Source organism: Oncorhynchus clarkii, chromosome 9 (genome assembly GCF_045791955.1).
Source record: "Oncorhynchus clarkii lewisi isolate Uvic-CL-2024 chromosome 9, UVic_Ocla_1.0, whole genome shotgun sequence".
NCBI classification, from domain to species: Eukaryota; Metazoa; Chordata; class Actinopteri; order Salmoniformes; family Salmonidae; genus Oncorhynchus; species Oncorhynchus clarkii.
The window spans coordinates 68,089,646-68,115,185 of NC_092155.1; the positions used below are offsets into that span (position 1 = coordinate 68,089,646).

Sequence of the window (25,540 nt, forward strand, 5' to 3'; positions counted from 1 at the left end):
ATACCACGGCAAGGGCTGTTCTTAGGCACGACACAACGCAGCCATTAATCACAAACTCCGGAGGAGCCTTATTGCTATTATAAACTGGTTACCAACCTATTTAATACAGTAAAAATACATGCTTTGTCATACCCGTGATATACCATGGCTTTCAGCCATTCAGAAATCAGGGCTTGAACCACCCAGGTCAAAATCACAGGTTTGCAACACAATAAACTTCTGTTTTGATAATATTTTGAATCTAGTTCAATATGTTCAAAGCAGTTATAGATAGTGCTGTGTGCTGTACTGTTTATTTTCTGATATGTTAAATTGCTATAAGGTGGACTGTCTGCGCGTATGTTTGTATTACAGGAGAGGCGTCTCCACATGTACGTGGTTTATTGTCAGAATAAACCCAAGTCGGAACATATTGTCTCTGAATACATCGAGACCTACTTCCAGGTTAGTATCTCTTAGCAAACATACAGCTAAGTCCACCATACATCACTGTAATCTTACTGAATAGCTCGTTCCAAAAATACAATTCAGTTTTTATTAGACTCCTTTTGCTGGAATGTTATTTCCTTTTGTGGTAATGGCAGGTTTGGTTTTAGTCACGTAGTATGTCACGTGGGAATAATGCTATGCTTTGTAGATGTGGTCATGTGAAGGTAATAACATGTCATATTGATGGGTGGTTGTGGTCATGTGAAGGTAATAACATGTCATATTGATGGGTGGTTGTGGTCATGTGAAGGTAATAACATGTCATATTGATGGGTGGTTGTGGTAGGGAAGGTAATAACATGTCATATTGATGGGTGGTTGTGGTAGGGAAGGTAATAACATGTCATATTGATGGGTGGTTGTGGTCATGTGAAGGTAATAACATGTCATATTGATGGGTGGTTGTGGTAGTGAAGGTAATAACATGTCATATTGATGGGTGGTTGTGGTAGTGAACATGTCATATTAATAATACATGCTTGAGGTCATGTCTGTGTGTGTGTCCCGATGCCATATCATACACTATGTAATTATGCCATATTGGATCTTGTAGGAATGCAATGTTGTGGTTGGTCGTATTAATGACATTTTGAGGTGTATCATATTGATATACACTGAATTAACAAAACATTAAGAACAGCGTCCTAATATTGAGTTGCACCATCCCCCCAACACCCCCATCAACCCTTTTGTGTGTTGGACCTATCAGGAGCTGAGACAACATCTGGGTCACAGACTACAACTCAACGACCTGCTGATCAAACCAGTCCAGAGGATCATGAAGTACCAGCTGCTGCTCAAGGTGACACACACGTACAGTATACGCACACACGCAGGCACGCGCACGCACGCATGTAGATACACACACACACACACACGGACAGATATACAGTACATGCACGCACAGACACACACACAATGACACACACACAATGACACACACACACACACAGACACACAGACACACAGACACACAGACACACAGACACACAGACACACAGACACAGACACACAGACAAAGACACACAAACACACAATTACAGCGAGTCATTTTTGCTTGTAAATTTTTATTTTGACCTCTTCTGTAAGTAAATACTGGCCCGTAACAGGAGTATATGTGGATAGTTGCTCAACGAAACCCCATATTTGGTGCGTAACAAAAGTATTTTGACATTATAACACTTGCAGAGCTGTGTAATGGGAGTTTGAATTGTAACTTCCTGTGCGTTAGAGAGGAGACACGTCATACTCATCGTCCACATCTCTAAAGCACGGATACTGGGGCAATGAACATGGTCATACAACTATCACCTAGTGCCAAGCTTGTACTCTCTCTGGTATTCAAATGAATCTGAGAAACTGAGAAAGCATCTTCCAGATGTCCTCACCTTACATTACATTGACTGGAACTCTCCTGACTCCATGCTGCGTTTATGTGAACAGGACTTCCTCAAGTATTACACCAAAGCTGGGATGGACACAGAAGAACTGGAGGTGGGTGTTCTAATGCAGATCATGCTGTTATTACACAGTTTCTACCATGTATCTACATCTACTAGTTCTCTAGGAACAGGCAACTACTAGAGCATGTGAGGCTCTGTTTTATTTTGTTCTCTCTAGTCAAACAACCTGTATTCAAGATTTGCTAGTTTTAAGGATCCCTCTCTCTCTCTCTCTCTCTCTCTCTCTCTCTCTCTCTCTCTCTCTCTTTCTCTCTCTCTCTCTCTCTCTCTCTCTCTCTCTCTCTCTCTCTCTCTCACACACACACACACACACACACACACACACAACCACACACATACACACAACCACACACATACACATACACAGAAAGCGGTAGAGGTGATGTGCTTTGTGCCCAAACGCTGCAATGACATGATGAACGTGGGACGCCTGCAGGGCTTTGAGGTAAGGAGGTATTGGAATATAGGGCTCAGTTTAATCTGTATCGTGGAACTTCAATGTTCCTGCGTTAGCCAAGACTGCCGACACGTTAAACGTTGCGTATGTCAGCTCAATTGGAAATGATCTTAACATTTCTATAGCGATGAACTTCCGCGGCACAAATTGAATCAAGCCCTAGGTCTCTTTTTAAAATAGTTCTCACAATTGATGTACTGCACTGTAAGCCAGTGTTTCCCAAACCTCTTCTGAAGTAACTCCAGGCCCAGCCAGTCAATTTATTTGATGTATTCCAGAACTAGAACTGTTGATTCAACTAATGAGGGGTTTGGTGATTAGGTGATCATTTGAATCAGGTCTGCTAGTTCTGGAAAGCATCAAGTCACTGGCCGGCTCAAGCAGAGGTCCGCTGCAAGCCATATAGTAAACCTCTATCCTCTATTCATCCTGTGTCTCTTCTTTCCATCTCTCCCTCCATCCTTCCTTTTGTCCCCAGGGTAAGATCACGGCGCAGGGGAAGCTGCTCCAGCAGGACACCTTCACAGTGATGGAACAGGACAGCAGCTTTCTGTCCCGAGCCAAGGAGAGGCGGGTCTTCCTGTTTGAACAGCTGGTCATCTTCAGCGAGCCAATCGACAGGAAGAAAGGGTTCTCACTTCCTGGTTACACCTTCAAGAGCAGCATCAAGGTGGGTCTCTTCTCTTCTTCTAATTCTTCTTCTATTCTCTTATTTAACTTCAGATTAGTTTGAATGCAGAAACTTCAATTAAAGTTAGAAACAAAACAATAAAATGTGACTGTAATTAGCTACACTGGCATAACCAGTCAGTGTAATCAAACATAATGTTTGTCCAAATCTAACGTTGTGTACCAATTACATAACCACCAGCAGTCCGAGACACATGGACAGGGTTGTGAGTGTTCTTGGAAGTCTCTGAAGCATCTGTGTCTGGTCTTTGTTCAGTGTTGGTGAGGTATTTAATGACCTGCTCTCCTCCACCAGATGGAGGTCAGATGTGGTCTTTTCCAGGTGGATGGAACATTACAGGAATGTTCAGATAGATATGCATCACGTAGAACAAATATGATTGGAATAAGTAATCGTGTCAACTCTATTAATCCCATCAGTAACGTTCCCAGGTTTTCCAGAAATTCTGGTTTGAGGATTCACGGATTCCTTCCTTATTCCAGAAAATCTTCCATCCAGGATTTCTGGAAAACCTGGGAATTGTGGTTAAGTAACCAGCATTGTGCCACTCTACTGCATACACCTGCGGTGTGTTCCAGGTGAGCTGTCTGGGTGTGGAGGCTCCAGTGGAGGGGGAGGTGGATCGCCTGGTGCTGACGTCACGGGGAACTGATGGGAGCGTGGTACGCTATGTGCTGCAGGCCGCCTCCCCAGAGGTCTGCAGGGCCTGGGTCCATGATGTGGGACAGATCCTGGAGACCCAGAGGAACTTCCTCAATGGTGGGATGGAAAAACACAACAGCTTTACTTTCAGGATTCATATCTAGACTGCCAACATGCTCAATGGTAGGGCTGCAGACCCAGATAGACCAAACAGTAAACAACCACGTACAAGTTACTCATGTCTGGCCCTTCGGCTTAAGCTCAACTTCCTCAAATGGTTTGATTGGAGACAAACTGATGGCAAAACAAACCTTTACCAGTCACACGTCTGATGTTTAGACCTTTCAGCTTTCTTGCCACTGTTTTACAAGTCACAAGTCTCAAGTCTTAGCCCTCAAGTCCCAAGTCAAGACCGACAAGTCTCAAGTCAAGTTTCAAGTCCTAAACTTTGAGTTTTGAGTCCTAAACAAGTCATAATGTGCTCTTCGCCAAATGTAATACTATTTCATATTTTTAACAAGAGTAAAAGTTAGTACATTACATTTACGCAAGTCATGAATGCTTTTACAAATATATATGTTCATGTAGCCATGGGAAAGACCCGCCCCTCCCATTCCGATCGAGGATTGTGGTGCAATCGGGTGATGTTGGCTTGTACAGAATCGCCCAACCTTACACTCACACACACCCTCTCTGTGTGTGGTTACAATAGGCTAATGTATGTCAATGGTTTTAGGAACAGCAATAACATCAGGCAGGATTTAGGTTACCAACTGCCTAGCCAGTTCTAGCTCAATCTTGGGTGCAGTGATCACGTTCCCGCACTGACTGACTTGATTTAACGTTACGTTAGCCTACATGCTACACTAGCAAAGTTATATATAGCTGTCGGCTATATTAGCCACAATGTACCGTTCTTTGTGCAGCTTCAAATGTCAAACAAAGTTGGAAATTGTTTTGCCTCCGTCTGTAAAGTTCTCCCTGCATGTTTTGCAAGTTGCAATCCGTTTTTTGTTGATACAGCATCATCTTTATATCTGAAAGGTAGAATTTAGGGTGTCATCTTTCCAAGGGCTCCATCTGAATTCACCTGCTGACATTCCTCTGCACTGCCACGCGGAACTTTTTCTCAGCTAACACAATTTGATTGGCTGCTGTCCGATTCAAACTGTAATCTGTTAAATGAAGAGTTGATGCTATGCACACTTTATTTAATAGCACATTATATTTGGGCTTGGGGAGGGTTGGGGAGGGTTGGAGAGGGTTGGAGAGGGTTGAGGAGGGTTGGAGAGGGTTGGAGAGGGTTGGGGAGGGTTGGGGAGGGTTGGAGAGGGTTGGAAAAGGTTGAGGAGGGTTGGAGAGGGTTGAGGAGGGTTGGGGAGGGTATCAAGTCAGTTCAAGTCAAAAGGCTCAAATCCAAGTTAAGTCACATCGGTATTAAAGTCAAAGTCGAGTTGCAAGTCACCATATTTGTGACTCGAGTCTGACTCGAGTCCAAGTCATGTGACTTGAGTCCACACCTCTGCTGAGCAGTAATGTTAGCGAAAAGCAGTTCAGTATCAAGTCGACTTACACAAACCATAAAACTACAATTTCCAATGCTAATAATTTGACCATAGAAAAAACACTTTAAAAATAAAAAAGCTGCCTAATCTAAGTCCTCTCTCTCCGTCTTCTACCATTCATTCATCCAGCCCTCCAGTCTCCCATTGAGTACCAGCGGAGGGAGAGTAACAGCAAGTCCAACAGCCTGGGCCGGAGCATGAGAGCCCCCCTGTCTGCGGCCAGCGGCCCCCTGCGCCCCCACTCTTCAGCCTCCATCGACCGCCAGTGCCTGCCCTGCCTCCTGTCGTACAACACCTCCCTCCCCACTCTCTACCTGCCCAGCCAGGGGGGAACCTGCCCCCAGGGACATGGCGAAACAAACACACCCCAGGAGGTAAGGTCACACATTCAAACTGTACACACAGACACACACCCCGGGAGGTAAGGGCACACACATTGCCAGTGGTAAGGGTTCCAGTCACTAACACACACACACACACACACACACACACACACACACACACACACACACACACACACACACACACACACACACACACACACACACATCAGTGACCTACAGCTGTCAGACACATTGCTTCTGTTTGACCAAAAACAAAGAGACGCTGCTGTCCCTGTTTAGCTCGCTGGACTGGAATGGGCTCTGGCCACATCCACACTACAGACTACATTACATAGACCACAACATCCACACTACAGACTACATTACATAGACCACAACATCCACGCTCCAGACTGCATTACATAGACCACAACATCCACACTACAGACTACATTACATAGACCACAACATCCACACTACAGACTACATTACATAGACCACAACATCCACACTACAGACTACATTACATAGACCACAACATCCACACTACAGACTATATTACATAGACCACAACATCCACACTACAGACTACATTACATAGACCACAACATCCACGCTCCAGACTACATTACATAGACCACAACATCCACGCTCCAGACTACATTACATAGACCACAACATCCACACTACAGACTACATTACATAGACCACAACATCCACGCTCCAGACAATATTACATAGACCACAACATCCACGCTCCAGACTATATTACATAGACCACAACATCCACACTACAGACTACATTACCTAGACCACAACATCCACACTACAGACTACATTACATAGACCACAACATCCACGCTCCAGACTATATTACATAGACCACAACATCCACGCTCCAGACTATATTACATAGACCACAACATCCACACTACAGACTACATTACATAGTCCACAACATCCACGCTCCAGACTATATTACATAGACCACAACATCCACGCTCCAGACTATATTACATAGACCACAACATCCACACTACAGACTGCATTACAAAGACCACAACATCCACGCTCCAGACTATATTACATAGACCACAACATCCACACTACAGACTACATTACATAGTCCACAACATCCACGCTCCAGACTATATTACATAGACCACAACATCCACGCTCCAGACTACATTACATAGACCACAACATCCACACTACAGACTACATTACATAGACCACAACATCCACGCTCCAGACTATATTACATAGACCACAACATCCACACTACAGACTACATTACATAGACCACAACATCCACACTACAGACTACATTACATAGTCCACAACATCCACACTACAGACTACATTACATAGTCCACAACATCCACACTACAGACTACATTACATAGACCACAACATCCACGCTCCAGACTATATTACATAGACCACAACATCCACACTACAGACTACATTACATAGACCACAACATCCACACTACAGACTACATTACATAGTCCACAACATCCACACTACAGACTACATTACATAGTCCACAACATCCACACTACAGACTACATTACATAGACCACAACATCCACACTACAGACTACATTACATAGTCCACAACATCCACACTACAGACTATATTACATAGACCACAACATCCACACTACAGACTACATTACATAGACCACAACATCCACGCTCCAGACTATATTACATAGACCACAACATCCACACTACATACTACATTACATAGACCACAACATCCACACTACAGACTACATTACATAGACCACAACATCCACACTACAGACTACATTACATAGACCACAACATCCACACTACAGACTACATTACATAGACCACAACATCCACACTACAGACTACATTACATAGACCACAACATCCACACTACAGACTACATTACATAGACCACAACATCCACGCTCCAGACTATATTACATAGACCACAACATCCACGCTCCAGACTATATTACATAGACCACAACATCCACACTACAGACTACATTACATAGTCCACAACATCCACGCTCCAGACTATATTACATAGACCACAACATCCACGCTCCAGACTATATTACATAGACCACAACATCCACACTACAGACTACATTACATAGACCACAACATCCACGCTCCAGACTATATTACATAGACCAAAACATCCACACTACAGACTACATTACATAGTCCACAACATCCACGCTCCAGACTATATTACATAGACCACAACATCCACGCTCCAGACTACATTACATAGACCACAACATCCACACTACAGACTACATTACATAGACCACAACATCCACGCTCCAGACTATATTACATAGACCACAACATCCACACTACAGACTACATTACATAGACCACAACATCCACACTACAGACTACATTACATAGTCCACAACATCCACACTACAGACTACATTACATAGTCCACAACATCCACACTACAGACTACATTACATAGACCACAACATCCACGCTCCAGACTATATTACATAGACCACAACATCCACACTACAGACTACATTACATAGACCACAACATCCACACTACAGACTACATTACATAGTCCACAACATCCACACTACAGACTACATTACATAGTCCACAACATCCACACTACAGACTACATTACATAGACCACAACATCCACACTACAGACTACATTACATAGTCCACAACATCCACACTACAGACTATATTACATAGACCACAACATCCACACTACAGACTACATTACATAGACCACAACATCCACGCTCCAGACTATATTACATAGACCACAACATCCACACTACATACTACATTACATAGACCACAACATCCACACTACAGACTACATTACATAGACCACAACATCCACACTACAGACTACATTACATAGACCACAACATCCACACTACAGACTACATTACATAGACCACAACATCCACACTACAGACTACATTACATAGACCACAACATCCACGCTCCAGACTACATTACATAGACCACAACATCCACACTACATACTACATTACATAGACCACAACATCCACACTACAGACTACATTACATAGTCCACAACATCCACACTACAGACTACATTACATAGACCACAACTTCCACGCTCCAGACTACATTACATAGACCACAACATCCACACTACAGACTACATTACATAGTCCACAACATCCACACTACAGACTATATTACATAGACCACAACATCCACACTACAGACTACATTACATAGACCACAACATCCACACTACAGACTACATTACATAGACCACAACATCCACACTACAGACTACATTACATAGACCACAACATCCACACTACAGACTACATTACATAGACCACAACATCCACACTACAGACTACATTACATAGACCACAACATCCACACTACAGACTACATTACATAGACCACAACATCCACACTACAGACTACATTACATAGACCACAACATCCACACTACAGACTATATTACATTGACCACAACATCCACACTACAGACTACATTACATAGACCACAACATCCACGCTCCAGACAACATTACATAGACCACAACATCCACGCTCCAGACTATATTACATAGACCACAACATCCACACTACAGACTACATTACATAGACCACAACATCCACGCTCCAGACTACATTACATAGACCACAACATCCACGCTCCAGACTATTTTACATAGACCACAACATCCACACTCCAGACTACATTACATAGACCACAACATCCACGCTCCAGACTACATTACATAGACCACAACATCCACACTCCAGACTACATTACATAGACCACAACATCCACACTACAGACTACATTACATAGACCACAACATCCACACTACAGACTACATTACATAGACCACAACATCCACACTACAGACTACATTACATAGACCACAACATCCACGCTCCAGACTACATTACATAGACCACAACATCCACACTACATACTACATTACATAGACCACAACATCCACACTACAGACTACATTACATAGACCACAACATCCACACTACAGACTACATTACATAGACCACAACATCCACGCTCCAGACTACATTACATAGACCACAACATCCACGCTCCAGACTATTTTACATAGACCACAACATCCACACTCCAGACTACATTACATAGACCACAACATCCACACTCCAGACTACATTACATAGACCACAACATCCACACTCCAGACTACATTACATAGACCACAACATCCACACTACAGACTACATTACATAGACCACAACATCCACACTACAGACTACATTACATAGACCACAACATCCACACTACAGACTACATTACATAGACCACAACATCCACGCTCCAGACTACATTACATAGACCACAACATCCACACTACATACTACATTACATAGACCACAACATCCACACTCCAGACTACATTACATAGACCACAACATCCACACTACAGACTACATTACATAGACCACAACATCCACGCTCCAGACTACATTACATAGACCACAACATCCACACTACAGACTACATTACATAGACCACAACATCCACACTACAGACTACATTACATAGACCACAACATCCACGCTCCAGACTACATTACATAGACCACAACATCCACACTACAGACTACATTACATAGACCACAACATCCACACTACAGACTACATTACATAGACCACAACATCCACGCTCCAGACTACATTACATAGACCACAACATCCACGCTCCAGACTACATTACATAGACCACAACATCCACACTCCAGACTATATTACATAGTCCACAACATCCACGCTCCAGACTACATTACATAGACCACAACATCCACACTACAGACTACATTACATAGACCACAACATCCACACTCCAGACTACATTACATAGACCACAACATCCACACTACATACTACATTACATAGACCACAACATCCACGCTCCAGACTACATTACATAGAAAACAACATCCACGCTCCAGACTATATTACATAGACCACAACATCCACACTCCAGACTACATTACATAGACCACAACATCCACGCTCCAGACTACATTACATAGACCACAACATCCACACTCCAGACTACATTACATAGACCACAACATCCAGGCTCCAGACTACATTACATAGACCACAACATCCACGCTCCAGACTACATTACATAGACCACAAGATCCACACTACAGACTACATTACATAGACCACAACATCCACGCTCCAGACTATATTACATAGACCACAACATCCACACTACAGACTACATTACATAGACCACAACATCCACACTACAGACTACATTACATAGACCACAACATCCACGCTCCAGACTACATTACATAGACCACAACATCCACGCTCCAGACTACATTACATAGACCACAACATCCACACTACAGACTACATTACATAGACCACAACATCCACGCTCCAGACTACATTACATAGACCACAACATCCACACTACAGACTACATTACATAGACCACAACATCCACACTACAGACTACATTACATAGACCACAACATCCACGCTCCAGACTACATTACATAGACCACAACATCCACGCTCCAGACTACATTACATAGACCACAACATCCACGCTCCAGACTACATTACATAGACCACAACATCCACACTACAGACTACATTACATAGACCACAACATCCACACTACAGACTACATTACATAGACCACAACATCCACACTACAGACTACATTACATAGACCACAACATCCATGCTCCAGACTACATTACATAGACCACAACATCCACGCTCCAGACTACATTACATAGACCACAACATCCACACTACATACTACATTACATAGACCACAACATCCACGCTCCAGACTACATTACATAGACCACAACATCCACACTACAGACTACATTACATAGACCACAACATCCACGTTCCAAGCTACATTACATAGACCACAACATCCACACTACATACTACATTACATAGACCACAACATCCACGCTCCAGACTACATTACATAGACCACAACATCCACACTACAGACTGCATTATATAGACCACAACATCCACGCTCCAGACTACATTACATAGACCACAACATCCACACTACATACTACAGTACATAGACCACAACATCCACGCTCCAGACTACATTACATAGACCACAACATCCACACTACAGACTACATTACATAGACTACAACATCCACGCTCCAGACTACATTACATAGACCACAACATCCACGCTCCAGACTACATTACATAGACCACAACATCCACACTACAGACTACATTACATAGACCACAACATCCACGCTCCAGACTATATTACATAGACCACAACATCCACGCTCCAGACTACATTACATAGACCACAACATCCACGCTCCAGACTACATTACATAGACCACAACATCCACACTACAGACTATATTACATAGACAACAACATCCACGCTCCAGACTACATTACATAGACCACAACATCCACACTACAGACTACATTACATAGACCACAACATCCACACTACAGACTACATTACATAGACCACAACATCCACACTACAGACTACATTACATAGACCACAACATCCACACTACAGACTATATTACATAGACCACAACATCCACACTACATACTATATTACATAGACCACAACATCCACGCTCCAGACTACATTACATAGACCACAACATCCACACTACAGACTACATTACATAGACCACAACATCCACGCTCCAGACTATATTACATAGACCACAACATCCACACTACAGACTACATTACATAGACCACAACATCCACGCTCCAGACTATATTACATAGACCACAACATCCACACTACAGTTTACATTACATAGACCACAACATCCACACTACAGACTACATTACATAGACCACAACATCCACACTACAGACTACATTACATTGACCACAACATCCACACTACAGACTACATTACATAGACCACAACATCCACACTACAGACTACATTACATAGACCACAACATCCACACTACAGACTACATTACATAGTCCACAACATCCACACTACAGACTACATTACATAGACCACAACATCCACACTACAGACTACATTACATCCACACTACATGTCTAGATCTGGAATCCTTTAATTAATATCCTCATCTGAAAATCTGAAATAATCTGAGGTCTCATGAAAAACTTTTTTCATGTAACAATAAAGATTAACAATAATTTGTTTGCTCTCAGCTCTCAGTACCTGATGTTTAGTTGTGTGGTGTGTGGTCTTGTGTGTGTGTTTGCAGTCTCCTCTGGTCAGTAGGAACTCCCAGACAACAGTCTCTCAGTCTCACATCCAGCTAGCCTTCACTGAGCAGTCTGGCCTGTCTCACTACTCCAGGACCCAAACCCCCCTGCAGTGCGAAGCTGTGTCCAACGGGCTGTATAGCACACAGGTCTACGCACGTACACACACACACAAACATATGCAAGCACACAGATGCATGCGCACACACACATATGTGCATATGCACAGACTAGGGTTTGTATAACCCGGTTACCGGGATTTACCGGACAAAATCACTCCCTTTTCTCATGATAAATAACTGCGAGAAACCAGTAAGTTATAAAACAATATTTGTATGACCAGCATGGCGTGAAACGGAACTAGCAAATTATAGTGGCTTGGAATTAAAATTGGAATTAAAATATTTTATATTTTTATTTTATTTTTTTGGGGGGGGGGCGTTATCACTAGATTTACGCAACATGCCTACAACTTTGAAGATGCAAAATATTTTTATTTGTAAAACAAACAAGAAATAAGACAAAAAAACTTAAAAAAAAGAAATCATAACTATTCACCCCCCCAAAAGCGAGTCAATACTTTGAAGAGACACCTTTTGCAGCAGTTACAGCTGCAAGTCTCTTGGAGTATGTCTCTATAAGCTTGGCACATCTAGCCACTGAGATCTTTGCCCATTCTTCAAGGCAAAACTGCTCCAGCTCCTTCAAGTTGGATGGGTTCCGCAATATTTAATTCATACCACAGCTTTTCAATTGGATTGTTGTCTGGGCTTTGACCAGGCCATTCCAAGACATTTAAATGTTTCCCCTTAAACCACTCGAGTGTTGCTTTAGCAGTATGCTTAGGGTCATTGTCCTGCTGGAAGGTGAACCTCCGTCCCAGTCTCAAATCTCTGGAAGACTGAAACAGGTTTCCCTCAAGAATTTCCCTGAATTTAGAGCCATCCTTCATTCCTTCAATTCTGACCAGTTTACCAGTCCCTGCCGATGAAAAACATCCCAAAAAAAAAAAAAAACAGCTTTTTTCTGGCCACTCTTCCGTAAAGCCCAGCTTTGTGGAGTGTACGGCTTAAAGTGGTCCTATGGACAAATACTCCAATATCCACTGTGGAGCTTTGCAGCTCCTTCAGGGTTATCTTTGGTTTCTTTGTTGCCTCTCTGATTAATGCCCTCCTTGCTTAGTCTGTGAGTTTTGGTGGGCGGCCCTCTCTTGGCAGGTTTGTTGTGGAGCCATAATCTTTCAATTTTTTAATAATGGATTTAATAGTGCTCTGTGGGATGCTCAAAGTTTCAGATATTTTTTTATAACCCAACCCTAGTCTGTACTTCTCCACAACTTTGTCCCTGACTTGTTTGGAGAGCTCCTTGATCTTCATGGTGTCGCTTGCTTTGTGGTGCCCCTTGCTTAGTGGTGTTGCAGACTCTGAGGCCTTTCAGAACAGGTGTGTATATATACTGAGATCAGGTGACAGATCATGCAACACTTAATTGATGTCCACCTGTGTGAAATCTAACTAATTATGTGACTTCTGAAGGTAATTTGTTACACTAGATCTTATTTAGGGCTTCATAACAAAGGGGGTGAATACATACAGTGGGGCAAAAAAGTATTTAGTCAGCCACCAATTGTGCAAGTTCTCCCACTTAAAAAGATGAGAGAGGCCTGTAATTTTCATCATAGGTACACTTCAACTATGACAGACAAGATGAGGGAAAAAAATCCAGAAAATCACATTGTAGGATTTTTTATTAATTTATTTGTAAATTATGATGGAAAATAAGTATTTGGTCACCTACAAACAAGCAAGATTTCTGGCTCTCACAGACCTGTAACTTCTTCTATAAGAGGCTCCTCTGTCCTCCACTCGTTACCTGTATTAATGGCACCTGTTTAAACTTGTTATCAGTATAAAAGACACCAGTCCACAACCTCAAACAGTCACAAACTCCACTATGGCCAAGACCAAAGAGCTGTCAAAGGACACCAGAAACAAAATTGTAGACCTGCACCAGGCTGGGAAGACTGAATCTGCAATAGGTAATTTTATTTTTTATTTTATTTTATTTAACCTTTATTTAACCAGGTAGTCTAGTTGAGAACAAGTTCTCATTTGCAACTGCGACCTGGCCAAGATAAGGCATAGCAGTGTGAACAGACAACACAGAGTTACACATGGAGTAAACAATTAACAAGTCAATAACACAGTAGAAAAAAGGGGAGTCTATATATACATTGTGTGCAAAAGGCATGAGAAGGTAGGCAAATAATTACAATTATGCAGATTAACACTGGAGTGATACATGATCAGATGGTTATGTACAGGTAGAGATATTGGTGTGCAAAAGAGCAGAAAAATAAATAAATAAAAACAGTATGGGGATGAGGTAGGTGAAAATGGGTGGGCTATTTACCAATAGACTATGTACAGCTGCAGCGATCGGTTAGCTGCTCAGATAGCAGATGTTTGAAGTTGGTGAGGGAGATAAAAGTCTCCAACTTCAGCGATTTTTGCAATTCGTTCCAGTCACAGGCAGCAGAGAACTGGAACGAAAGGCGGCCAAATGAGGTGTTGGCTTTAGGGATGATCAGTGAGATACACCTGCTGGAGCGCGTGCTACGGATGGGTGTTGCCATCGTAACCAGTGAACTGAGATAAGGCGGAGCTTTACCTAGCATGGACTTGTAGATGACCTGGAGCCAGTGGGTCTGGCGACGAATATGTAGCGAGGGCCAGCCGACTAGAGCATACAAGTCGCAGTGGTGGGTGGTATAAGGTGCTTTAGTGACAAAACGGATGGCACTGTGATAAACTGCATCCAGTTTGCTGAGTAGAGTGTTGGAAGCAATTTTGTAGATGACATCGCCAAAGTCGAGGATCGGTAGGATAGTCAGTTTTACTAGGGTAAGTTTGGCGGCGTGAGTGAAGGAGGCTTTGTTGCGGAATAGAAAGCCGACTCTTGATTTGATTTTCGATTGGAGATGTTTGATATGGGTCTGGAAGGAGAGTTTAGAGTCTAGCCAGACACCTAGGTACTTATAGATGTCCACATATTCAAGGTTGGAACCATCCAGGGTGGTGATGCTGGTCAGGCGTGCGGGTGCAGGCAGCGAACGGTTGAAAAGCATGCATTTGGTTTTACTAGCGTTTAAGAGCAGTTGGAAGCCACGGAAGGAGTGCTGTATGGCATTGAAGCTCGTTTGGAGGTTAGATAGCACAGTGTCCAAGGACGGGCAGGAAGTATATAGAATGGTGTCGTCTGCGTAGAGGTGGATCAGGGAATCGCCCGCAGCATGAGAAACATCATTGATATATACAGAGAAAAGAGTCGGCCCGAGAATTGAACCCTGTGGCACCCCCATAGAGACTGCCAGAGGACCGGACAGCATGCCCTCCGATTTGACACACTGAACTCTGTCTGCAAAGTAATTGGTGAACCAGGCAAGGCAGTCATTCGAAAAACCGAGGCTACTGAGTCTGCCGATAAGAATACGGTGATTGACAGAGTCGAAAGCCTTGGCAAGGTCTATGAAGACGGCTGCACAGTACTGTCTTTTATCGATGGCGGTTATGATATCGTTTAGTACCTTGAGCGTGGCTGAGGTACACCCGTGACCGGCTCGGAAACCAGATTGCACAGCGGAGAAGGTACGGTGGGATTCGAGATGGTCAGTGACCTGTTTGTTGACTTGGCTTTCGAAGACCTTAGATAGGCAGGGCAGGATGGATATAGGTCTGTAACAGTTTGGGTCCAGGGTGTCGCCCCCTTTGAAGAGGGGGATGACTGCGGCAGCTTTCCAATCCTTGGGGATCTCAGACGATATGAAAGAGAGGTTGAACAGGCTGGTAATAGGGGTTGCGACAATGGCGGCGGATAGTTTCAGGAATAGAGGGTCCAGATTGTCAAGCCCAGCTGATTTGTACGGGTCCAGGTTTTGCAGCTCTTTCAGAACATCTGCTATCTGGATTTGGGTAAAGGAGAACCTGGAGAGGCTTGGGCGAGTAGCTGCGGGGGGGGGGGGGGAGCTGTTGGCCGAGGTTGGAGTAGCCAGGCGGAAGGCATGGCCAGCCGTTGAGAAATGCTTGTTGAAGTTTTCGATAATCATGGATTTATCGGTGGTGACCGTGTTACCTAGCCTCAGTGCAGTGGGCAGCTTGGAGGAGGTGCTCTTGTTCTCCATGGACTTCACAGTGTCCCAGAACTTTTTGGAGTTGGAGCTACAGGATGCAAACTTCTGCCTGAAGAAGTTGGCTTTAGCTTTCCTGACTGACTGTGTGTATTGGTTCCTGACTTCCCTGAACAGTTGCATATCGCGGGGACTATTCGATGTTAGTGCAGTCCGCCACAGGATGTTTTTGTGCTGGTCGAGGGCAGTCAGGTCTGGAGTGAACCATGGGCAGCTTGGTTTGAAGAAATCAACTGTGGGAGCAATTATTAGGAAATGGAAGACATACAAGACCACTGATAATCTCCCTCGATCTGGGGCTCCACGCAAGATCTCACCCCGTGGGGTCAAAATGATCACAAGAACGGTGAGCAAAAATCCCAGAACCACACAGGGGGACCTAGTGAATTACCTGCAGAGAGCTGGGACCAAAGTAACAAAGCCTACCATCAGTAACACACTACGCCGCCAGGGACTCAAATCCTGCAGTGCCAGACGTGTCCCCCTGCTTAAGCCAGTACATGCCCAGGCCCGTCTGTAGTTTGCTAGAGAGCATTTGGATGATCCAGAAGAAGATTGGGAGAATGTCATATGGTCAGATCAAACCAAAATATAACTTTTTGGTAAAAACTCAACTCGTCGTGTTTGGAGGACAAAGAATGCTGAGTTGCATCCAAAGAACACCATACCTACTGTGAAGCATGGGGGTGGAAACATCATGCTTTGGTGCTGTTTTTCTGCAAAGGGACCAGGACGACTGATCCGTGTAAAGGAAAGAATGAATGGGGCCATGTATCGTGAGATTTTGAGTGAAAACCTCCTTCCATCAGCAAGGGCATTGAAGATGAAACGTGGCTGGGTCTTTCAGCATGACAATGATCCCAAACACATCGCCCGGGCAACGAAGGAGTGGCTTCGTAAGAAGCATTTCAAGGTCCTGGAGTGGCCTAGCCAGTCTCCAGATCTCAACCCCATAGAAAATCTTTGGAGGGAGTTGAAAGTCTGTGTTGCCCAGCAACAGCCCCAAAACATCACTGCTCTAGAGGAGATCTGCATGGAGGAATGGGCCAAAATACCAGCAACAGTGTGTGAAAACCTTGTGAAGACATACAGAAAACATTTGACCTCTGTCATTGCCAACAAAGGGTATATAACAAAGTATTGAGATAAACTTTTGTTATTGACCAAATACTTATTTTCCACCATAATTTGCAAATAAATTCATTAAAAATCCTACAATGTGATTTTCTGGATTTTTTTTCTCATTTTGTCTGTCATAGTTGAAGTGTACCTATGATGAAAATTACAGGCCTCTCTCATATTTTTAAGTGGGAGACCTTGCACAATTGGTGGCTGACTAAATACTTTTTTGCCCCACTGTATGCCAGGTTACCTGGGAGAAAAATTATTTATTCTCGGGATGGAACTTCTGTAAAATACCGGGAAACTATTCAACCCTAGCAGGGACGCATGCAAACATACACGCAGCACGCACCACACATACAGCACGTACCACACACATAGCACGCACCACACACATAGCACGCACCACACACACAGCACGCACCACACACACAGCACACACCACACACATAGCACGCACCACACACATAGCACGCACCACACACATAGCACGCACCACACACACAGCACGCACCACACACATAGCACGCACCACACACATAGCACGCACCATACACACAGCACGCACCACACACATAGCACGCACCACACACATAGCACGCACCACACACATAGCACGCACCACACACATAGCACGCACCACACACATAGCACGCACCACACACACAGCATGCACCACACACATAGCACGCACCACACACACAGCCCGTACCACACACATAGCACTCACCACACACATAGCACGCACCACACACACAGCACGCACCACACACACAGCACGCACCACACACATAGCACGCACCACACACATAGCACGCACCACACACACAGCACGCACCACACACATAGCACGCACAACACACACAGCACGCACCACACACATAGCACGCACCACACACACAGCACGCACCACACACACAGCACGCACCACACACATAGCATGCACCACACACATAGCACGCACCACACACATAGCATGCATAGTACGCACCACGCACCACACGCATAGCACGCACCACACACATAGCATGCATAGCACGCACCACACACATAGCACGCACCACACACATAGCACGCACCACACACATAGCACGCACCACACACATAGCACGCACCACACACATAGCACGCACCACACACATAGCACGCACCACACATATAGTACTCACCACACACATAGCACGCACCACACACATAGCATGCACCACACACATAGCACGCACCACACACATAGTATGCATAGCATGCACCACACACATAGCACGCACCACACACATAGCACGCACCACACGCATAGCACGCACCACACACATAGCATGCATAGCACGCACCACACACACAGCACTCACCACACACATAGCATGAATAGCACGCACCACACACACAGAAATAAACAAATACAAGGATACAAAACTAGAGGCCGGTTACATTTCCTAGAACCTATTCCCCTGCTTTGTTATGGAAAGCATGCTGAAATGTAATTATATAATTTACACATCACTACATTTCAATCTGCTTTCTAGTTTTATTGTATGTCTTATAGGCATGATCTATCACCCATGTCAAGAACATTTAGAGAAATAATTAATAATGGTTCATATAATTATAATTATTATACGGTCATTTACGTTCATTAAAATTTGAAAGGGTTCAGTAAACGCGAATGATTTGTACAGGAATAGAGGAGGAATTTAAGTAGAAGGAATCTGCATCAAAATGAGAGGTAGGCTACTACTCCCCCTGTTGGCCAGAAACAGAAAACATAACTATTCTTCAGAATGAAAGAGCATTGGGAATATTGTAGATGTGTTTTGTCTGAAACAATATGAAGAACCACAGATTGGAGGTGTGTTGCTGTACACTAATTGCTCTATTTAGCCACAACTCATCATCATCATCCTTCTCTCCTTTCAGACTGGGGAACAATAACGCTAGATAGGTATCCTGTTGTTGACCACTGTTTAGTGTCTCAGACCAACCATGAACCACACAACCCTCTGTCTTCACTAATACAGACCATCTATGGTACTTAGTGAGTGGTGCCGACAGACTAACATTGGTTCTGACTAGCTGGTTTGCTGTTCTATGTATTTCCTCTGGGCTGCATGGGGCCTATGGGTACATAACAAACAGGAAAGAGGCTGACCCAGAGAAGCAAGTCCGAAAGTCAGAGATGCCTATCAATTGTTCTCTCTCATGGTGGAATTTCCACATTGTGTTGTTGTGACTGATATTGTTAACAGAATAAGAAAAACAACACAAATGGCTGTTGCTGATATGGTGACTCATTTGCTAAGCATCTTAGTTCTTTAACATTTCCCCTGAACAGATTTTCTGACATCTAGATTTCTACCACAATGGCTATAGTAAGGCATATGCATCTGTTCAAGAGAAAAACAACAACATTAACCTAGTACTAGTTATTTAGGTTACATTTCATTCAATCTATCAGCATTTCATGTAAAAACGTATTTTAATCTGAGTTTCCTCCTCTCCCCCAGCAGAGAGCAGGAGAGGGCTGCCGTAGCAGAGCGCTGCCTGGTGAGGCTGGACCTCCTCCTGTATCCATCCCTGGTCCCTCGGCTGGACGGCGCTCCAGCAACCTGGCCCAGCTCAATGAAGATGACCTATGAACCGTGACCGATAGGAGGAAAACTGAGAGGTCATGGACCTCCACAGCTAGTGCAGAGAGAAGCAGGGGGACCTCATCTAGGCCTAACATCTGTTGATGCTATTGTAACTTTAGGGAACTTTTGAAGATGGATGGATGACTCTCTTTATGGAGCAAGGACTAGATGGAGGCTGCTTTTTCAGACTGTTACAGGATGGTTCACTGGCATCATGAGAAAAATATCCCAGGATTCTAATGGAATATACAGTATGGGCTGAAATGATAAACAGTCATTAGATCATTGATCATGTGATGCCAGGTTGAAGACGTGTAGCACCCAGACAGATGATGCGATGGCTGACTGTATGAAGAAAACTCTATGGACATCAGGTATTATGGGGACTGATGACTTTGCTTGTTTTATTGTTAGAGAATTTCTATACAGTATCTATTGTACTGTCTATCTACAGGCCAGGGATTTCTTCACAGGGAAATGCCATGGGGGGTTTACTGGAGAAGTGTGTACATACTGCATGTCTGTAAAATGTGTTTGTGCGTGTGTACAGGATAGGCGGTTGCTCTTCTTGTGCCAACATGCAGATTAAAGAACTCCACCCTGAAGAGAAAAGGAGTGTAGATCTGAACGACTCTTTCTCTCAGCTCTCTCACACGGCTGGATTCTTCTATCCCTCCTTTATAAAGACAACTATTTGTATTTTCAGGCCATTGTTGAAACATGTCATCATTCCTCCACTCGACGGGGCCTACAGTACACTATGTTGCTTTAGTAGACATTGAGGAGAGAGGGGATGCCAGCTAGATTAATACATTTGATCTGTACATATGTAGAAGTTTGGATTCATCTGTTATAGAAAATAGCTTTTCTGCTCCTGTCGCAGTGTTTCAAAAAAGACGAGAATGAGAGGACTCCAATGTTCTCTTTTTCTGTTTGACCGAAGCTGGCTCTTGTTTGATCTGAATATTCCACAATAGAAAGGGGCGAGGGAGCCCCCTGGAGGCACTCTGCAGGCGTGGCATCACTCACTCACTCACTCACTCAGTCTTTCCTCAGATTCAGATACAGATCGATTCCTAGGTAAGTTCTCAATCACATACACCTCACATCCTCTCTCCTCATCTCAATCTCAAACCCCATTGGTGGAAATGTTCAGAGGGAAGGGACCTCTGGCTTTCTCATCCAATTAGTTGTGAGAAGGAGAAGAAGAGAGAGGACGGAAGGAGTGTGTAATTGAGGTCTTCCCCTTGTGTCCGTTGCCTAAATCCTTTCGCTAAACGTCAAAGAGAAAGGGGAGAATTATAAGAGATGAGGAGAGGATGGGAGGAGAGGAAGGAATCGAGCCAGGACTATGAAGATGTGGCCAGAGAAATGGCCATACCAATGCTTGGGGATAGAGACCAACTGATTTTTCAAATGTATATTTTCTTGACGTCCTCTAGGTACGTCCTAGGAGACATTAATGGGTTGTGTTGAAATATGAAATAAGATGTCACACAGTCGTCTGTTAAGTCCAATGTTGATGTGCCACAGCTTTCTGCTGTATTTAATCATCTGGCTTTTGCTAATGCACACTACTACACACCATACTGTTGGCTCGAGCTTACATCTCTTCTTCTAGATAAAGGAGACAGTTTAGAGACCGCTAACTACTTGGGTTATTGTGTCAGTTGACATTATGGATAAAAAGTTCTGCATCCTCTGTCCACATCAAAATGAGATGTGTGAAAAAACGGACGATTTTGAGACGTCAAATACTTCAGTTCGTATTGCCACTACAATATTATTACCAACTGTTGTGTTTAACACATCAAATACTTGTAGTTGTGATGTTGTGTATTTCCACTCCCAACCTTTCCTCCTATTAATCAAAGCAAATGACTGTCAACAGAGACAATAAGAGAAGAGTCTGACATCTAGCATGTCCGCTTTTGGTTAATTCCTCTCTATGACCAGTAAGGCTTCCACATCCAGATAGTAGCCTAACAAGACCTCTGCACCAAAGATCAATGGCTTCGAGTTGCAATGGCACCTCTAGCTAAATCTATTTCAAATATCAGCACGGAGGAGAGCCCTACCGTGACTGTTTCAATTCAGAACACCATCTCATACAAACCCAGAGTACTCCATGACTACGGGGTGCCGTTTGTAAATTTAAACAGTGAAGACTGTCATATTTCAATGGCAATTTTTGATCTAGCATTTTGTGCATGTGACTTAAATATGAAGGAATACCAGTCCTGAAATGAATATAGACTAAAGAGCGGAAATATGGGTTATGGAGATGACATATTTGACGGAATAGAATCTGTTGTATTATATTAAATAAAGTGAACTTTTTAATTAAGAATTGCCTATTTTTATGTATTTTCTGAAGGTATATCCCACTAACATTGAGATACTCCTGATATATTTCCATATATATTCAGATTATTAATACATGGGTATTACAACCGAATCCGTTCAAAATATTGAAGAGGAGTGGGACAACATTCCACATTCAACAGCCTGATCAACTCTATGTGATGGAGATGGGTCGCACTACATCAGGCAAATGGTGGCCACACCAGATACTGACTGGTTTTCTGATCCACGTCCCTACTTTTTTTTAAGGTATCTGTGACTAACAGATGCATATCTGTATTCCCAGTCATGTGAAATCCATAGATTAGGGCCTAATTTATTTGTTTTAATTGGTTGATTTTAACTTGACTTTAACTCAGTAAAATCTTAGAAATTGTTGCATGTTGTGTATACATTTTTGTTCAGTGTATATCCGAATGTAACAATTAATGTCAGTCTCAGTTTGTCTCTTTATTCTAATCTAAAAGGAACGATGACCTAGCCCTGTGTAACGCTTCTCGTTGGTGGAAGGAGAGGAGGACCAAAATGCAGCGTGGTAAATGTTCATCATGTTTTAATTGAACAAACTGAACACTACACAAAATAATAACGAAGAGAAAACGAAACAGTTCTGCCAGGTGAACAGACATTAAACAGAAATTAAACAGCCACAACCAAAATGGGGAAAACAGGCTACCTAAGTATGATTCTCAATCAGAGACAACTAACGACACCTGCCTCTGATTGAGAACCATACAAGGCCAAACACATAGAAATATAACAACCTAGAAAAAGGAACATAGACTACCCACCCCAAATCACGCCCTGACCAACCTAACACAAAGACATAAGAAAGGAACTAAGGTCAGAACGTGACTGTACCCCCCCCCCCCCCCCCAAAGGTGCGGACTCCGGCCGCAAAACCTGAACCTGTAGGGGATGGTCTGGGTGGGCGTCTGTCCGCGGTGGCGGCTCTGGCGCGGGACGTGGACCCCACTCCACCATAGTCTTTGTTTGCCCGCTTAAGTGGCGCTTTTGGAGCGGTGACCCTCGCCGCCGACCTCGGACTGGGGACCCTTGCAGCGGGCCCCGAATAGATGGGAGACTCCGGCAGTGCCGGACAGGCGGGAGACTCCGGCAGCGCCGTAGTGAAGGGTGACTCCGGCAGCGCTGTAGTGAAGGGCGACTCCGGCAGCGCCTGACTGACGGGTGGCTCTGGCAGCTCAGGACAGACGGGCTGCTCTGGCAGCTCAGGACAGACAGGTGGCTCTGGCAGCTAAGGACAGACGGGCGGCTCTGGCAGCTCAGGACAGACGGCGGCTCTGGCCTGGAGAGAGAACCTGGAGGGAGGAGACGGAGAGACAGCCTAGTGCGTGGGGCTGCCACAGGACCCACCAGGCTGGGGAGACCTACAGGAGGCCTGGTGCGTGGAGGAGGCACCGGATGGACCGGGCTGTGGGGGAGCACTGGAGCTCTGGTGCGCAGCCTTGGCACCACTCCTCCAGGCTGGATGATCACTTTAGCCCGGACCATCCAGAGTGCAGGCACAGGTTGAACCGGGCTGTGGGTGAGCACTGGAGATCTGGTGCATACCACTCGCACCTTTCGCTTAGGCTCAATACCCACATTCGCCCGGCACGGGCGGAGCTCAGGCCTAGGACGCACTGCACCCTCCCAGCGCCCCGGAGACACAGCACGCAGCGCCGGCACAGGATACCCTGGGCCGAAATGGCGTACCGGAGACCAAACACGCTGGGCCGGCACAACACGCCCTGGCTGGATGCCCACTCTCGCATGGCACTTGCTGGCCGATAGCGCACCGGGCTATGAGCGCGTACTGGCGACACCGTGTGTTTGACTGCATAACACGGTGCCTGACCAGTACTGCGCTTCTTCCGGTAAGCACGGGGAGTTGGCTCAGGTCTATCGCCTGACTCCGCCAATCTCCCCGTGTTCCCCCCCCCCCAATGTTTTGGGGCTGCCTCTCGTGCCTGTTGCGCTGCCTCTCGTGCCTGTTGCGCTGCCTCTCGTGCCTGTTGCGCTGCCTCTCGTGCCTGTTGCGCTGCCTCCAGTTCTTCCTTGGGGCGGCGATATTCCCCAGCTTGTGCCCTGGGTCCTTTGCCTTCCAGTATCTCCTCCCAAGTCCAGAACCCTCTGCTCCAGGTTACCACGCTGCTTGGTCCTTTATTGGTGGGTAGTTCTGTAATGGTTTTCCTCCTCTTCTGAGGAGGAGTAGGAAAGATCGGACCAATGCACAGCGTGGTAAGTGTCCATATTTTAATTAAAGAAAACCGAACCAAAAGAACAAGAGAAAAAAATGAAAACCGAAACAGTCC

The 25,540-nt window shown here is 44.4% G+C and overlaps 2 protein-coding genes across 2 annotated transcripts in view; one reads left to right on the forward strand and one right to left on the reverse strand.

Moving 5' to 3' along the window:
- Nucleotides 1-23,208, forward strand: part of LOC139416833 (rho guanine nucleotide exchange factor 25-like) — an 84,656-nt gene extending 61,448 nt beyond the window's left edge. Inside the window, exons 8-16 of the mRNA XM_071165930.1 lie at nt 355-444; nt 1,199-1,291; nt 1,933-1,983; nt 2,320-2,397; nt 2,888-3,079; nt 3,679-3,859; nt 5,437-5,681; nt 12,926-13,075; nt 20,739-23,208. Coding sequence (XP_071022031.1) covers nt 355-444; nt 1,199-1,291; nt 1,933-1,983; nt 2,320-2,397; nt 2,888-3,079; nt 3,679-3,859; nt 5,437-5,681; nt 12,926-13,075; nt 20,739-20,867 — 1,209 coding nt within the window. The 3' untranslated portion in view covers nt 20,868-23,208. The remainder of the gene's footprint in view (nt 1-354; nt 445-1,198; nt 1,292-1,932; nt 1,984-2,319; nt 2,398-2,887; nt 3,080-3,678; nt 3,860-5,436; nt 5,682-12,925; nt 13,076-20,738) is intronic.
- LOC139416834 (beta-1,4 N-acetylgalactosaminyltransferase 1-like) overlaps nt 1-25,540 on the reverse strand; it is a 92,380-nt gene that overhangs the window by 1,080 nt on the left and 65,760 nt on the right. The gene's annotated exons all lie outside the window — the stretch shown is intronic.